Here is a 17,354-nt window from a genome sequence, read left to right on the forward strand (position 1 = left end):
AACGGATAAAAATATTAATCTCGTAAACAGAACTTTTAAATTAAATTTTGATAAGAAAATAATTTTTTTTTTGTTAAATATCCTATGATTTATTTGTTTTAGGTAGTTATTTTGAGATTTTGTTTCTTGATGTCTTTGGTATAATTTTATTTTAGTACTTTTTATTATATTAATTAATAATTAATTTAATCATAACGATTTTCAACCAACAAGTCTTTTTGAGAGTCCAGAAATCTTTGGGGACGTGGCAAACAAGACAAAACTAGAAAAACGAGGGAGGAGCGCCAATACGTCTCTGCCACTCTGCTGACTTGTAATTCCAAGCGATCATGTCAAACGGCGTCGTACTCAACCTCCACTTCGCCGCCACTCCTCCTCCTTCTCAGGGGAAGGAGAAGGAGATAAGGGAGACACTCTTGCTGGCTTACAGGACCCTGGGAGTCGTCTTTGGAGGCCTCGTGACGTCACCGCTTTATGTTTATCCTTCAATGCCGTTGAACTCTCCAACCGAAGATGACTATCTCGGCATATACAGCATCATGTTCTGGACTCTCACTCTCATTGCGCTTGTCAAGTACGCCACCATAGCCATCCATGCTGATGATCACGGTGAAGGTATTACTTACTAGTTACTACAACTCCTTTTTCATCGCATCATTCAATTTTTCAATCTTAACCTATCTGAATTCGGTACAGGTGGAACTTTTGCCTTGTATTCTTTACTTTGCAGACGATTGAATATTGGAATCCTTCCATCTAATCAGGTATATTCTAATTCAAGTACTTATTCACGCATAGAAAGGGGTGTTGAAGCACAAACTTGGCTTGCCAAATTGTTTGAGAGAAGCATAGTTGCTCGACGACTTTTGCTCTTTCTTGCTATGCTAGGAACTTGCATGATTATCGGTGATGGCATACTTACGCCTGCAATTTCAGGTTTGGTCAATAATCTTTTCTAATAATTTGATGGCTTTTCTTATTGAAAATGTTTTCATTAACTCAGCTATGTAAATTCATTCTCAGTGTTATCAGCAATGGATGGACTAAGAGCACCTTTTCCCTCAGTAAGCAAATGTAAGTTTTAAATTTATACAGTACTATTGTGACTTTGTGAGCTTAAGTTGCAGATTCCATAGTTTAGAAAGTACAATAAAACTTTGGAAGGTTTGCTTCTTTTGTCGAAATTTTGGTTTTTTATGTGAAATACAAAGCTATAACATCTTAATGGTGCAACATAGGAAGTGATTTTTGCTTGGCAGAGTAGATTAAAGCTTTATGACATTGTCAGACAATTTACTCTCCTGGTTTATATAACCATGATTTCTGTTTTGGCTCATGCTGCTGCAGCACTTGTGGAAGCACTCTCTGCAATTGTCTTGGTTGTTTTGTTTTTATTGCAAAAATTTGGCACATCACGCGTGAGTTTCCTCTTTTCCCCAATAATGGGTGCATGGACCTTTTGTACCCCACTTGTAGGAATTTACAGCATCATACACCATTATCCTAGTATTTTCAAGGCTATATCTCCTCACTATATTTTCCATTTCTTTTGGAGAAATGGAAAAGCTGGCTGGCTTTTACTTGGTGGTACTGTCCTCTGCATTACAGGTATGTGTGTCTCTTATCATCTTGATAATATTCATCGTCATTGTCCATTGATACAGAAGTAGGAATATTATCTTTCAATTCAAGGACTTCTTTGTTTTTCTGTCAATTCATGTTATTATATTATCAACTTGGCATGCTCTGATTTGGCTATTGACTAAATTTGCTATATGAGAATTGTGCAAAGAGAGACTTGCAACTTAATGTTTGAGATGAATAAAGTGATCACTTTCTTAAATATAAAACTTGATTACTTCTAAGGGGAAATGAAAGATTTCCCTTTCTTCTGTATGTGGATGTGCAATGTGTATTTTCGTATTATCTTTCCCTTTGTTCATTCTTAATTTTTCACTTTGACAGGTTCTGAGGCAATGTTTGCTGATCTTGGTCATTTCAATCAGAGGTCTATTCAGGTTAACTTTGTTTCATTTTATTTTTTGGTATGCCTTACAAAGCTATGATTCCTTTTCAGCCAATTAACAGAATTCCCACCTTTTCTTCTTTTGTATTTGGTAACAGATAGCTTTTCTATTCACAATCTACCCATCTTTAGTTCTCACTTATGCGGGACAGACAGCATACTTGATCAAGAATCCCAATGACCATGATGATGGATTCTACAAATTTATACCAACTTCAGTGTACTGGCCTATTTTTATTATTTCTACATCAGCTGCAGTTGTTGCTAGCCAGTCATTAATCTCAGCTACATTTTCCATCATCAAGCAATCTGTGGTACTGGATTATTTTCCTCGAGTAAAGGTTGTACACACATCTCACAGTAAAGAAGGAGAGGTATACTCTCCTGAAGTGAACTACATCCTGATGGTCCTTTGTGTTGCTGTAATACTCATTTTTGGAGATGGAAAAGATATTGGAAATGCTTTTGGTATGTCAGTTTCTATTTCAGCTTTCACTATGTCACAACTTGAAAGCTGTCTTCTAATCTGTAACTGAAACTACTTGCTGTCTGTCCTCTGATGTTGGTATATGACATCTATTGCAGGTGTCGTTGTGAGCCTAGTAATGCTTATCACCACTATATTACTTACATTAGTCATGATCATGATATGGAGAACCCCAGTTGTGCTGGTTACCCTTTACTTTGTTGTGTTTTTCATCATGGAAGGGGTTTACGTCAGTGCCGTTTTCACTAAATTTTCTGAAGGTGGATGGATTCCTTTTGCCATATCATTTGTCCTTGCATTCATCATGTTCGGTTGGTTTTATGGTAGACAAAGAAAAATCGAGTATGAGATAACCCAGAAGATAAGCTTTCATAGACTTGAAGAACTTTTAGCTGACCCTAGTGTTCAAAGGGTTCCTGGAATATGCTTCTTTTATTCTAACATTCAAGATGGGTTGACTCCTATTCTTGGCCATTACATTAAGAACATGAAATCCCTTCATAAGGTCACCATATTCACAACTCTCAGATATTTATTAGTCCCCAAGGTTGATCCACATGAGAGGATTGTAATCAAGAAATCAAATCTTGAAGGGGTGTATGGTTGTGTAATCCAATATGGCTATGCAGATGCTCTACATTTTGAAGATGACTTTGTAAGTCAAGTTATTGGTAGTTTGATACTACATATAAAGAACTGCTCTGGTAATGCTGAACCTGATTCTCAAGAGATTGAGCAAGAAGTTTCCAGTTTAGAAGAAGCAAGATGTGCCGGGGTTGTTCATGTTCGCGGAAAGACTAGATTCTACATTGGCCTGAACTGTGGCTGGTTTGATAAAATCATGCTTGGTTTCTATGAATTCATGCACAGCAACTGTAGATCCGGTTTGCCTGCGCTTCGGGTTCCATTACAGCAAAGGATTGAAGTTGGAATGCTATACGAGGCTTGAAGGGTTAAAATATATTGAAGCAGTTATTCAGTAGCTTCACTTGCTCATACATAACATAAACAGGGCAAAAGATACCTGAATTGGATTAATATGTACGTCACTCAAAATTACCCATGTACTTGTATTTCTTCTTTTCAAAACCATTAACTTAGTATGTTGATTTTTGCTTCCTTGGTACCTAAAAGTCTATTGAAGCTCAACTAATCTATACAAAAGTAACTGAACCTGAACTAATTTTACTCGAATCAAGTCAACTTATGATGAGATAACCACATGCTACTCCTACTACTACTGCTGCATACTTTCTTAACTACTCTTTTTGTGAACGACTTTTTTATCTAGTGATAAAAAGGATGGTGTGTTTTGAGTTGCTTTATACAAGAAGATAAGAGAGTGTTATACTAAAGCTAAATCACGAAATGGACCGTCTAACAAAAAAGTCGAAGCAGTAATAGGGAGGGAGTCGAAGAACATGGGGAAATGGAATCAAGCGCAAGAATAAATGAATATGTTCTTAGAATAAAACAGAAACACATGGAGTTGTGTCCACTGTACAGGAAAGGGAATCACACGCTCATGTTCATATAACATGTATATTGACCTTAAAAAAGCTTCGTTGGTCTGGGATTGTTGTTATAATATTAATTCAGTCAACGATCTTCTCATTCACTCACTCACTCACTATTTATTATTTATTCATTGTCATATTTCTGTCGTGTCGTAGTTGTACTTGTAATTGGTTCATGAGTGTCCCTCAAAGGCTCAAACCATTGAAACGTGCAAATCGGATCTATATCCCACATACAAACATCATTATTGAACAAGTTGGCACCCCCCTTCTCTTCTCTCTCTTTCTGCCTGCTGAAGCTGACATCTCAGTTTGCTTTGAATGGCGGCAGTCACAGCATCGGTGATTGCTTACAAGCTCTTGGAAGAACCACAACCTTTTTCCCTTGCTGATGTTGCTGCTGCTGCTGTTGCTGCTGATGTTTCTTCTCCGTCTCCTTCTTCTTCTTCTTCTGGTAATTTTGCAGAGACTGGGAATCCATCTGATGCGGTCGTCTTCTTTGGTATCAGTATGGTACTTGGGATTGCATGCAGGCACCTCCTCCGCGGCACCAGAGTCCCTTACACTGTTGCCTTGCTCATCATTGGCATTGCCCTTGGTTCCATAGGTACCTTCCCCTCTTGTCTTATTATAGTTGACCTTTTCTCTTTCAGTATTTATCTATTCAATTTCAAGCATCAGGTTTTTGGTTTCAAAAGGGAATTTGAACCCATATGGGGAAAGTTGACTTTGCTGGATAAGGATAGGCTGCCTTGTCTGTGTACAAAGGGGTAAAGAAAAATACAGAGGAGACAACATATTTGTCAAAAGGGAATTTGAACCCATATGGGGAAAGTTGACTTTGCTGGATAAGGATAGGCTGCCTTGTCTGTGTACAAAGGGGTGAAGAAAAAAAGAGAGGAGACAATATATTTACCTACTTTGACATGTCATTTGGATCAGTATGAAAATGATCAAGACGAACTAAGGAGCTGTTTTTGGGGGAGATGGGGGGATCTAATAATCTATACACTGTTTATATAATAAGCACCCGATTGCCTTTCATTTTTTTTTTGAAAAAAAGTGCATGACTGATTAATTGTTAACTCCTGAATAGAGTATGGTACTCATCATCGGCTGGGAAAGATTGGAGATGGAATTCGTATTTGTAAGTTTGTTCTCTTTTTATTCAATTTATTTTGGAATTTAAGCACTTCCCATTAAAAGAAAAGCAAGTGCTTTTCATTTTACTGCTTTGAAACATGCGTATTGACATGAAATTTTGAAAATCTTCCAACTTAAAGAGCTTTGATCATCACTGCTCGTTCTTTAAAATTCATTGAAGGAACTAGGAATTCTACTTTTTTATATGCAGGGGCAGAGATTGATCCAGAACTTCTGTTGGCCGTTTTTCTTCCTGCTCTCCTTTTTGAGAGCTCATTCTCAATGGAAGTTCACCAAATCAAGGTTCTTTTCCCCGAATTTTTGTATTACTACAAACTGACTTTAGTTATAAAGTGATACTGTTATGCCACTTCCTAGCTCATATATGTATGCATGCTTGTAATATTGTTTTGCTTTCAGAATATTGACTGAACCTCAGTTTCCGTTTTGGTTGGTGTTGTAGAGGTGTATTGCTCAAATGATCTTACTAGCTGGTCCTGGAGTTGTGATTTCAACCTTTTGTCTTGGAGCTGTTTTGAAGGTATGTGAACCAATGTGTTCATATTTCATCGGTGATGTGATACTGATATGATTTTGTAACCCCCTTGGCATAATGCAGCTAACTTTTCCTTATAATTGGAGTTGGAAAACATCACTATTGCTTGGGGGACTTCTGAGCGCAACTGATCCTGTTGCAGTTGTAGCTTTGTTGAAGGAGCTCGGTGCCAGTAAAAAACTAAGCACAATAATTGAAGGCGAATCCTTGATGAATGATGGGTATTCTGATTTAGTTCCTTTTCTCTTCATTTAATTGGGATATAGGAACTGGCTTCAAGCCTTTAACACATAGAATGAAGTGATAAATGATATTCTTTTAGAGAAGTCTTTTCAGTTTTCCTTTGATTAAGCTCTATCTTCATTCTTTTCTAGGACGGCTATTGTGGTTTATACTTTATTCTATCGGATGGTTCTTGGTAGCACCTACAATTGGGTTGATGTTATCAAATTTCTAGTGCAAGTCTCATTTGGAGCGTAGGTTTCACCTTCTTTGTTGTTTTACCGGCAAAAATTATTTTTGCTTCTGTGACCCTCTCTGCTCTTGCTCCAGTGTAGGAATTGGTGTTGCTTTTGGGATAGCATCTGTTTTATGGCTTGGGTTTATTTTTAATGATACAGTGATAGAGATTTCCCTTACACTTGCCGTTAGCTACATTGCTTACTTCACTGTAAGTTGCTTTTGAACTTGGATTAGTAGTTGAAAGATTGTATTTGTACTATGAATAGTTATTAATTTATTGCATGCATGATGCATCTTTAAGTAAGATGAGAGGTTATATCTGTTAAAAACTTGAAATCTTACAATCATCTTTGGTTTTTGTCCTTAATGCTTCTATAGGCTCAAGAGGGTGCTGATCTATCTGGTGTTTTGACTGTCATGTCGTTGGGAATGTAAGTCAATCTTTAGCATTAATCTCTTAATATTTGGAAATCTAGTTTTTGAAATTTTTCTACAGGTTCTATTCTGCATTTGCAAGGACAGCTTTTAAGGGTGAAAGTCAACAAAGTTTACATATCTTTTGGTATACTTCTTGCTTCTACTTGTTTATATAAATTATATACTTATAGGACATCATTCTGATTTTCCTTATTTTCAACAACATTCATTCTAGTGATGATAATAGGAAATAGATAAAAGGAATCTAATTATCTAAATCTATGTAGAACAGTAAATACTTATTTTACTGACTGACTTTATTTTCTCCAGGGAAATGGTTGCATATATTGCTAATACATTAATTTTCATCTTGAGGTAAGATCATAAATGGATTCTCAAATCATAACAATCAATTGATATAACTTGTGAATCAAGCTTTTCATGCCCTTTTTTATTGTTATTTTTTATGTTATCTTCTTTTTGCAGTGGAGTTGTTATAGCTGAAGGAGTACTTGGTGATGACAATGTCTTCCATCATGGTAGTATTTACCTCTTAAATTATCTTCTTTGCTCAGTAGGCCATTGATTATACTCTCACTTTTCCATTTAGTTGCTCTTGATAAAAATGTATGTTTGTTGAGTCTAAAAGACTCACTGCAAATTCTTGGTTCTGTTGAAGGAACATCATGGACCCACCTCTTGCTTCTCTATGTTTATGTTCAAGTGTCGAGATGCATCGTAGTTGGTGCATTATTTCCCTTGCTAAGGTATTTTGGATATGGCTTGGATTGGAAAGAAGCTAGTATTCTAATCTGGTCAGGATTGCGAGGGGCAGTTGCCTTGTCACTTTCATTATCAGTCAAGGCAAGTATTCAATGACTAATGAAAGCTGCATTTTTTAGCCAAACACTTCATCTCCTTTATTGCTAATTTTCTGAATTTCTTTATGCACATACTATCTTATTATTAGTTTAATCTTTTAATTATTAAATTTTGGGTTTGTTCAGCGTTCGAGTGGTCGATCACTTGAATTGACTCCAGAGACAGGAACACTGGTATGTTCTGGGTTTAGGATTTAATTATGACTTTACAAGGACATTAGATTCATCACTCAAATACCTTTTGCTTGTGCAGTTTGTTTTCTTCACTGGTGGTATTGTGTTTTTAACACTTATAGTGAATGGTTCGACAACACAGTTCGTTTTACACTACCTTGACATGGACAAGTTAACAGCTGCAAAGGTCAGCATTCCAGATCTTCTAAGTTCAGCTTATCTTCTAGCTCTAAGGGATAAAACATTCTGTTATCTCATGCATTAAATGGTGCCTTAATGCTTCAATTTCTATCTTACTTGTGAAACAATATCTCCACTCTGATATAAGGATATACCTTCAGAAGTCTTGTCTTTCAAGTTATATTTGGCCTTTGCCCTAATAATTTGATCGTATAATTAACAGAAACGTATCCTTGATTTCACAAAGTATGAAATGTTGAACAAAGCACTAGAAGCTTTTGGTGAACTTGGAGATGATGAGGAACTAGGGCCTGCTGATTGGGCCACAGTGAAGAGATATATCTCCTGCCTAAATAACATTGAAGGTGAACGTGTTCATCCTCACGGCCCATCTGAAAGTGATACTAATCTGGATGCTATGAATTTGAAAGACATACGAGTACGCCTTCTCAATGGTTAGCAACTTTTACATTATCCTTATAGTCTGAGTATGATAGTTTTCTAATATTATGAACTTGATTGCTTCAACCACATTAGTATCATGACTAATTTGAGAGCTTGTTGCTCATATTAGGTGTCCAAGCTGCTTACTGGGAGATGCTTGATGAAGGACGAATTTCTCAAACGACAGCTAATATTCTAATGTTATCTGTGGAGGAGGCAATAGATTTGGCTTCACATGAGCCTCTATGTGACTGGAAAGGCTTAAAAACTAATGTTCACTTTCCAAATTACTACAAGTTTCTTCAGTCTAGTATGCTTCCACCAAAATTAGTTACATACTTCACTGTGGAAAGGTTGGAATCTGCTTGTAATATTTGTGCTGCGTTTCTTCGTGCACACAGAGTTGCTCGACAACAATTACATGACTTCATAGGTAGTTTTTTTTACCTCACTAAGTTTTGGCTTTTTATCTTACGAAATACTATTTGCAGCTTCTACTCTTTTTGTTGCCTCTATTCCATACAGTTTCTTCTCCTTGACTTGCTGTGAAAAATAGAAAACAAATCTTGTATTAATAAACACTGTAAATCCTGGTGACAAGCACCCTGGTTTACAAACTATACAATATATAGTGTAGTTGCTGATTTTCTCTGCATAAAACTTCTTGTGTAGGTGAAAGTGATGTTGCTTCTGCTGTTATCAATGAAAGCATTGCAGAAGGCGAAGAAGCACGGAAGTTCCTGGAGGATGTTCGTGTAACATATCCTCAGGTATGCAAGTTAAAAAAAATTATCCTCCAATATTATCTTGGTTTCGAATCAATTTAAATTTCATAATCCATCTTTTTTTATTGTTAAAGAGGGTTAAATAAACTCTTTTTTTTTTTTGGGCTCAATTTGATGTGATGGCTGTCATTCAGGTCTTAGGAGTTGTGAAAACAAGGCAAGCCACATATGTAGTGCTAAATCACTTAATTGAATATGTTCAAGACCTTGAGAAGGCTGGGATTTTGGAGGAGAAAGAGATGTTGCATCTGCATGATGCTGTCCAGGTATCCTCTGGTGATATTCATGCTTTTCTCTTCATCTGTTACCTTAACGGTTTGCTCTTCTCTGGAATTATAATTGTGTTGTTCATCAATTAATGGATTTGTTTATTTTTCAGACTGATTTAAAGAAATTACTCAGAAATCCTCCTTTGGTGAAGCTTCCTAAAATAACTAGTATGCATCCTATGTTGGGTGCTCTGCCTTCTCCGGTTCGTGAATCACTTATAAGTGGTACCAGGGAAATGATGAAATTGCGTGGCTTGACACTATACAAGGAAGGATCAAGATCAAATGGAATTTGGTTAATTTCTAATGGAGTGGTAAAGGTAATAACTAAGAAGCCATTATTTTTATGAAGTTCGCATTATGTTATCTGATTAAACATTCCAAAGATTAATGCTTGGAAAATATTTCGGTCTCTCAGTGGGAAAGCAAGGTGATAAGAAACAAGCACTCTTTCAATCCAACTTTCTCACACGGGATCACATTGGGTCTTTATGAAGTGCTGACAGGAAGGCAGTATATCTGTGATGTCCTCACAGATTCCGTGGTGTTCTGTGTCTTCATCGAAGCCGACAAGATAGTTTCATGCCTTGGATCAGACCCTTCCGTGGAAGACTTCCTGTGGCAGGTATGAGTTAGTTAGTTTGCTATGACATTAAATCATTAACGCCCTTATTATATGTTTTGGTGCTATGCTAAACTAAGTTAATCATGGTTTTCAGGAAAGTGCTATTTTCCTTTCGAAAGTATTGCTTCCCCAGATATTTGAGAAAATGTCTATGCAAGAACTAAGAGCCATTATTGCTGAAAGATCACAAATGACAATATACATAAGAGGAGAGACAATAGAAATACCGAATCATTCGGTCGCATTCTTGCTAGAAGGATATGTCAAAACTCAAGCTCGTCAAGAACTGGTAACAGCACCAGCAGTCCTGCTCTCTTCACAAGGGAATCTAAGCTTCCACAGTTTGTCAAGTTCAGGTATTTGATCTTACTGTCTTGAAAACTTTTGTGATTATGGATGAAGTAGAAAATGAATTTGATAAATCTTTTACCTTGAATTATACATACAGGTATCAGGGAAAGTAGTTTTTCTCATCAAGGATCGTCTTATCTAGTTGAAGCTAGAGCAAGGGTAATCATATTTGACATTGCAGCATTTGAGTCTGATTCTCCTCCTGCTAGAAGATCAAATTCGTTATTATCACATTCCATGGAACATCCCCATAGAACCTTACGTAGCAGAGAACACAGCGGTCTTATGAGCTGGCCTGAAAACTTCTACAAGCAGAAGCCCCATCGGCACAATTCCGAAGGGAACGGCCGACAAATAACTAATTTGTCTGCAAGAGCAATGCAGTTGAGCATCTACGGGAGCATGGTATGTTGGTTTCATGCAATTCAACATGCCATTTATTGTTTAGTAGTTGCTTGATCAGCAAGCAATGACAATTAACATGGAATGCTGATGTTGTTGTGTCTAACTTGATTTTATTTTGATGGAAGGTGGAATTACGGATCCCTGGCCGGAGCCGAAGTTCGACGAGCAATCAGACTAAACCGGCTCTTAGTTTGTCATACCCAAGCATTGTGCCACAACAGGGGCGTCCACTTTTGTCAGTAAAATCAGAAAGTGCTGTCACTGCAAACAAGGGCCGTGAAGTGAGTGACTTAGCACAACAAAATGCTCCAAACCAACCTCTACAAAACACTGAAAGTAGAGTGCAGCATCATGGAGATTACTCAAGTGATGATGATTCAGTTGTTGAAGAAGATCTTCTTGTCAGGATTGATTCTCCAAGCACCCTATCTTTTCCCCATTCTTGACTTGAAGGAATGGGACAGTAGCTGAGATATGTAGTTGTTTTGTTTAATAAATGATGCTTTCGTAGAAACATTTTTGTACATAATATATTTGTAAGCGTGAAATTAAAGCTTATGATTGATCATGTAAACTTTGCAATTCTAAAGAATGTTGATTTCACCGTTTTCTTGTGCAGATGAATAAAATTTTGATAAGAAAAGAAAACTATCTTGTTCATCTTAGTTTGGTTGAATTCTGACTTGACCTTTCCTTTTAATTATGAATCTCTTCTTAGTTGTTTTCCCTTTTGCAAAATCTTTTATTAATTTCCATTCAAATGTTTTAACCACTAAATGCACAAATATAAATTAATTATCACATAATTGGTGAACTAGATTTTTTACATGGATAAATATTAAAATAATTTTAATTTTACGACTTTTGAGTCACATGACTCGTCACATCCTTTTGTCACCTTCGAAAATAGAAGAAAAATTATTGAAACAAAGAAGATGAAAAAATGAAAAATACAAACTTACAAAGGCAAAAGGACAAAACACTATTATAAATTTGTCTTATTAGTAAAAATTTATAATTTTTTTTCTCTGTTAATTAATTTGGTCATTTACCAAAATCTCTCTCTCTCTCTCTCTCTCTCTGATTTATTTCTTATCTGATTGAAGCTTGAAGAAAGCAGAGAAACAAGAAGATAGAAAGTGCAGGGTGTGTGTGCGCCATGGGAAGGGCCCAGTTCTCGACGCTGCTCTTTTCTCTCGCGATTCTAGCCTCTCTCCTCGCAACTCATGTCAGATCCGATGCTTCAAACCACCGTTACAACGAAGGTGACCCTGTTCCTCTCTACGCCAACAAAGTCGGTCCCTTTCACAACCCTAGGTATGGCCCTTCCCCCCCGCCGATCCGTTTCGTTCCTATTCAATCTCCTCATTTCGAATCTCTGATTCTGAAATTGAAGATTCCTTATTTATAGGATCCCATAGGCGTCAACTGCGAAATGATTCCGTTTCTTGAGTGTGCATGTATGTGTGTGAGACTGGCGTTGGTGTCTGATTCTATGCTTAGTTTTGTTTTGGCTTCTTCTATTTTTCAACGATTTGAGCCATTTTCGGTGTTTGGTTGTGTTCAAAATGTGATATTGTTTCAGAATTCTTGTTGCTTTTTATGGTATTGAGGTGAAGTTCTTATGGGTTGTTATGGTCTGTCTATGTTTATCATTCAAATTTCTTATTTTATTTATCTGTTTGGTTTTCAGTGAAACTTACCGGTATTTTGACCTGCCATTCTGTTCAACAGGTAGGTGCTGAATTTATTCTTCAGCTCTTGGTATTTATTGCTCGCTTTAACCTTTATTACTGTATTTACTGGTTTTAGTAGAGCTTATGCATCATTCTCTCTCTCTCTCTCTCTCTCTCTCTCTCTCTCTCTCTCTCTGTAAGTATTAATGACAAATGTGATTACTTAACAAGGTAAGCATGTGAGAGATGAGTTAGACCCTGTCTAGTTTCCTCTTTTTTCTAAAAAAAAAATGGAAGGCTTATTCATTCATCTATCTGAACAGGGAATAGGGCAATATGCTGCTTTCTTAAGTCATTTTCCTGCTTGTATTAGATTCTTAATGTATGTATCCTGAAAGGAGTAAATTTGCATGCCAGGTCATGAGAAAGAAAAGACTGAAGCACTTGGTGAGGTGTTGAATGGAGACCGCCTTGTGAGTGCTCCTTATGTTCTTGACTTCAATAAGGATAAGGACTCGGTCTCTGTCTGCAAGAAGAAGCTCACAAAGAAGGATGTTGCTCGGTTCCGAGAAGCAGTTAAAAAGGATTATTACTTCCAAATGTACTATGATGACTTGCCAATCTGGGGATTTATTGGAACAATTGACAAAGAAGGGAAAAATGACCCCAGCGAGTATAAGTATTTCCTTTACAAGCACATTCAGTTCGACGTTCTATACAACAAAGATCGTGTGATTGAAATCAGTGCCCGCATGGATCCTCATTCTGTTGTGGACCTTACTGAGGACAAGGAAGTTGAAACTGAGTTTCTTTATTCTGCAAAATGGAAGCCAACAGATATTCCTTTTGAGAGGAGAATGGAAAAATATTCTCAGTCTTCTTCTTTGCCACATCACTTAGAGATTCATTGGTTCTCAATCATAAACTCCTGTGTAACAGTTCTTCTTCTGACTGGTTTTCTGGCCACCATTCTCATGCGTGTCTTAAAGAATGATTTTATGAAGTATGACTTGCTATTGAGCACCGGATTATAATCTTATTACTTAGAGCGTTGCTCTATTAGTTTTCTTTTTCTTGTATCTTATCTGCTATAATTTCCCACAGATATGCACAAGATGAGGAAGCTGCTGATGATCAAGAGGAGACAGGGTGGAAATATATTCATGGTGATGTTTTCCGGTTTCCAAAGAATAAATCATTGTTTGCAGCTGCCTTAGGTTCTGGTACTCAATTGTTTGCTCTGTAAGAATCTTCTAATGCCCTTTTACCCTGTCTATGTTGAAGCTTGTTTGCCCAATATAAGTTGTAAACTTTATCAAATGTCATTTCTATTTCCATTTGTTTGTGCAGTACCATTTTCATTTTCACTCTTGCACTGGTTGGTGTATTTTATCCCTATAACCGAGGAGCTTTATTTACTGCACTGGTGGTCATATATGCTCTCACATCTGGCATTGCTGGCTACACTGCTACTTCCTTCTATATTCAACTTGAAGGGACTAATTGGGTACACATGGATTTATGCATTGATGGTTGCCAATGGTTGGATTTTATTGATAAAATACCTGTGAATGAAATTATTTCTAAATTTATTTTCTTGTTTTACAGGTTAGAAACTTACTGCTGACAGGATGCCTCTTTTGTGGCCCTCTGTTCCTGATGTTCTGTTTCCTTAACACAGTTGCAATTGTTTATAGCGCAACTGCTGCTCTGCCATTTGGCACAATTTTGGTGATTGTCCTAATATGGACATTGGTAACTTCACCATTACTTGTCTTGGGCGGTATTGCAGGGAAAAATAGCAAAGCCGAGTTCCAAGCACCTGTCCGCACTACAAAATATCCCCGAGAGATTCCTCCTCTGCCTTGGTACAGGAGTACCATCCCCCAGATGGCAATGGCTGGATTTCTACCATTCAGTGCCATCTACATCGAGCTGTACTACATTTTCGCTAGTGTTTGGGGCCACAGGATCTATACTATTTACAGCATACTTTTCATTGTCTTCATTATTCTCTTGATTGTCACTGCTTTCATCACTGTGGCTTTGACATACTTTCAACTTGCTGCTGAAGATCATGAATGGTGGTGGAGGTATGTAATTTTGCCTTCTGTTGTAATTTAAGAATTTTACAGTTCATATATCCTTATATTATGATTTTCACTATATATAAATATTATCTTACATAAATCAGAAGTTCAGTTAGTTTTTATATCCTCTATATACTTAGTTTAAAAGGAAACTGCCAATGACTAGGAAGAGAGTAGAAAATAAAAATTACTTTCCTAATAGAAACTTAGAAAACATAGGATAAATATAAAATTAACCTTGGTATTCTTTTGTGGGTGGCATTGTGAGGTTTTCATTGATGGATTGATATTTCGGCATTCTGGACTAATGCATACAAAACTTGGAATTAGTTGATTATTTAGTTGGCATTTTGGATTTGATTCGGCCTTGGCCTAACACTTGTATTGGATCTGATCTGAGGCCCATTGACCCAATAGTGCCACCAGTCAAGGCCTTAGTATTGGGTGAGCTGAGGAGCTAATCACATAAATGTGTATGTTTTTTGCCAATTATTCTGTTTCTTCGAAATCTTTGCTGTTCTAAATCATTTGAAGATAGCAGCACTTTAAACATTATAGTCCCCTATTTAGCTTTTCTCGTCCTGATGGAATGGTGATATATGTTTTTTTAGGTCTTTTCTGTGTGGTGGATCAACTGGTTTGTTCATCTACGGCTACTGCTTGTACTACTACTATGCACGATCAGATATGTCTGGTTTCATGCAAACTTCGTTCTTCTTCGGCTACATGGCCTGCATCTGCTATGGCTTCTTCCTCATGCTTGGCAGCGTAGGTTTTCGTGCCTCGCTGCTCTTTGTCCGCCATATATACAGGTCCATCAAGTGTGAGTAGTTATGTGGCTGAACTTTAACTTTTTGGCAAGTTTTATAGTATTGCTGTTAGCTGAAGAGAGAAAAAAAGTTCTATGATTTTTCTTCTTCTTCCTCCTCTTCTCCTTCTTCTTCTCTTTCATAAGGTAGGTTATATATAGTGTACCTGAGAGCAAGAGAAGCATCGACTCCTTCCCTGAAATGGTGTCATGTTCCTTTTTGCTCTTTAACTGCATAGGCTTGGCACTATAGGAATCTTTTTGTAACCATGGGATTTTAATATTTGATTAATTAACTGTAGTTCACTGAAATTTATTTGACGTATCTTGTATCAGTTAATTTCTTCTTAGCGCTCTGAAACTGGAAATGATTTTTTATGCTAATCCAGATAGATATTTATTGAAGGGCTTATTTAATTATGATTTACAACATATAGGAAATATATTCTAACTAGCAAATGCTCTAGGTGCCTTATTAATTATTTTAACAGAAAAAATGGTTTGCATAATTGTCATCAGGAAATATATGAATTAATTTTGGCGCAAGTGTATTAACATTTTATTTTCACGAGAAAGTTAAGTCATTTTGTCTAGGGGAAAATAACGGAGCACAATCATTGACTTGTGTCTGAAATAAAATAACACTTAAATTACAAAGATTTTCCAGTTTTACTAAAACAAGTTCAAGAGATCCATTAGTTTTGTGGGACAGTGAGAATACTTCCAAATTTAAGTTGATAAGCCAGGTATTAGTTGAGTATCAAATAATCTCACAAAAAAATAGAGACTAAGTTTTGACTGACAAAGATTAAAGATTTCAGAATTTTTCATCCAAAAATTCGAACTCCCAATTTGAAGCCGGAAGTCAAATGAAATGTGTAATCAAATTCTTACTAAGCCAGTCTCACGTTGCTTGAACCAAAGCCGTATTTATTACCAGAACCATGTTAAGGAGAAAAGGAGGATATGATAAAAATTAGAAAAGAAGTATGGGCCTAAAGGTAACTAAAGTAAATTGATGATTCTTCTTCTTCAATCTTCATCAATTCTTTTACCAAGTATATATATATGAAGAGGGTCATTGATTTGTAATCTTTGTTAGGCAAGGAAATATTTCTTTTCCATTGATTAAGATAATTGTCAGCACTTTTTGATAGTCAACAATGGGAAAGAAAATTCTCACCACTTGATGGTTGAAATTGTGAACTCTTATTGCAATTATGGGGTATAGTGTCTCATAACTTTACTATTGGGAAGGACAGAGTAATCCTGTTTAGGATTTAAGTGTGCCTATACCTATTATCAACATTTAAAAATACCTATACTTTAGAAATACTTATCTAAACTCATTTAGACTACAGGTAAGAATAAAATGCTTTTCAAATTAGCAAAATTTAAGAGGAGTCTCTAAGTTAAACAAATTCAAAATCAGGAAAAGAAAAGTTATTATTCACTTCAATATATTGGCTTTATTTTTTAAAGATAAATGATCATAAATTCTTTTTTAGTTATATACAAATTTTAAAATGTTAAATGTGGACTAGTTTGCATAGATAGTGTTCTGCTGTCCACATCTTACAAGCTCAAACCGTATTATTTTGATAGGAAGCTATAGTTTTTGGTGAGACACTAGGTGATCATTTAACCCAACTTTAAATGATTTTATTATATCTTTCACTATCGCTTTTACAATTCACATGCTTGAACCACAATGATTTCATCCTAGCAATACCACTCGTAGGGACTATCATAACAAAGTTCCTATATAAAAAGAAAAGGAGAAATAAAAAGCTTTTACAATTTTTTCGATTTAATCTTACACATATCACAATACACCGTGCTTCTACAGTTAGTACAGTTATCAATAGCATGATTCTGAGAATGGAACTGGACCGGTTGGTTCCACTGAATTAATTAAGAATTGGTTTTTTGATCGGTTCCATTGACATGAAAAATTATCTAATAAAATATCAGTAAAAAATTGGTTAAATGAACGGTTAGTTGATAAATCCTCTGAACCGATCTGATTTTTTGATAGTTTCTGATTCAGTGTTAATC

General features: G+C 36.3%; 3 protein-coding genes across 3 annotated transcripts; all 3 read left to right on the forward strand.

Annotated features, from left to right (window-relative positions):
- On the forward strand, positions 157-3,696 carry LOC107632105 (probable potassium transporter 17). Its single transcript, XM_016335751.2, has 7 exons — positions 157-615; positions 697-936; positions 1,024-1,074; positions 1,348-1,608; positions 1,966-2,018; positions 2,125-2,494; positions 2,612-3,696. Exons 1-7 carry the CDS (start codon positions 330-332, stop codon positions 3,460-3,462), a joined length of 2,112 nt encoding a protein of 703 aa, XP_016191237.1. The 5' UTR covers positions 157-329; the 3' UTR covers positions 3,463-3,696.
- LOC107632104 (sodium/hydrogen exchanger 8) lies at positions 4,091-11,340 on the forward strand. The gene is made up of 23 exons (XM_016335749.2): positions 4,091-4,637; positions 5,127-5,177; positions 5,385-5,476; positions 5,637-5,714; positions 5,793-5,950; positions 6,104-6,205; positions 6,282-6,399; positions 6,570-6,622; positions 6,688-6,753; positions 6,939-6,983; positions 7,095-7,147; positions 7,288-7,472; positions 7,616-7,663; positions 7,743-7,850; positions 8,067-8,298; positions 8,418-8,720; positions 8,960-9,057; positions 9,207-9,338; positions 9,452-9,661; positions 9,760-9,966; positions 10,061-10,322; positions 10,415-10,722; positions 10,848-11,340. Exons 1-23 carry the CDS (start codon positions 4,352-4,354, stop codon positions 11,166-11,168), a joined length of 3,516 nt encoding a protein of 1,171 aa, XP_016191235.1. The 5' UTR covers positions 4,091-4,351; the 3' UTR covers positions 11,169-11,340.
- LOC107632103 (transmembrane 9 superfamily member 3) lies at positions 11,747-15,639 on the forward strand. The gene is made up of 7 exons (XM_016335748.2): positions 11,747-12,039; positions 12,416-12,456; positions 12,816-13,401; positions 13,503-13,640; positions 13,749-13,905; positions 14,007-14,491; positions 15,100-15,639. Exons 1-7 carry the CDS (start codon positions 11,882-11,884, stop codon positions 15,317-15,319), a joined length of 1,785 nt encoding a protein of 594 aa, XP_016191234.1. The 5' UTR covers positions 11,747-11,881; the 3' UTR covers positions 15,320-15,639.

The sequence above is a fragment of the Arachis ipaensis genome, chromosome B03, assembly GCF_000816755.2.
Source record: "Arachis ipaensis cultivar K30076 chromosome B03, Araip1.1, whole genome shotgun sequence".
Classification (NCBI taxonomy): Eukaryota; Viridiplantae; Streptophyta; class Magnoliopsida; order Fabales; family Fabaceae; genus Arachis; species Arachis ipaensis.

Bases quoted from the DNA above. Each gene is read 5' to 3' on its own strand.
- LOC107632105 (XM_016335751.2), top strand. From the start codon at position 330: ATGTCAAACGGCGTCGTACTCAACCTCCACTTCGCCGCCACTCCTCCT. The intron at 937-1,023 runs GTTTGGTCAATA...ATTCATTCTCAG, and splicing joins ACTTACGCCTGCAATTTCAG to TGTTATCAGCAATGGATGGA. The intron at 1,609-1,965 runs GTATGTGTGTCT...TCACTTTGACAG, and splicing joins TACTGTCCTCTGCATTACAG to GTTCTGAGGCAATGTTTGCT.
- LOC107632104 (XM_016335749.2), top strand. From the start codon at position 4,352: ATGGCGGCAGTCACAGCATCGGTGATTGCTTACAAGCTCTTGGAAGAA. The intron at 8,299-8,417 runs GTTAGCAACTTT...TGCTCATATTAG, and splicing joins ACGAGTACGCCTTCTCAATG to GTGTCCAAGCTGCTTACTGG. The intron at 10,723-10,847 runs GTATGTTGGTTT...TTTTGATGGAAG, and splicing joins TGAGCATCTACGGGAGCATG to GTGGAATTACGGATCCCTGG.
- LOC107632103 (XM_016335748.2), top strand. From the start codon at position 11,882: ATGGGAAGGGCCCAGTTCTCGACGCTGCTCTTTTCTCTCGCGATTCTA. The intron at 13,402-13,502 runs GTATGACTTGCT...AATTTCCCACAG, and splicing joins TTAAAGAATGATTTTATGAA to ATATGCACAAGATGAGGAAG. The intron at 13,641-13,748 runs GTAAGAATCTTC...TTGTTTGTGCAG, and splicing joins GGTACTCAATTGTTTGCTCT to TACCATTTTCATTTTCACTC.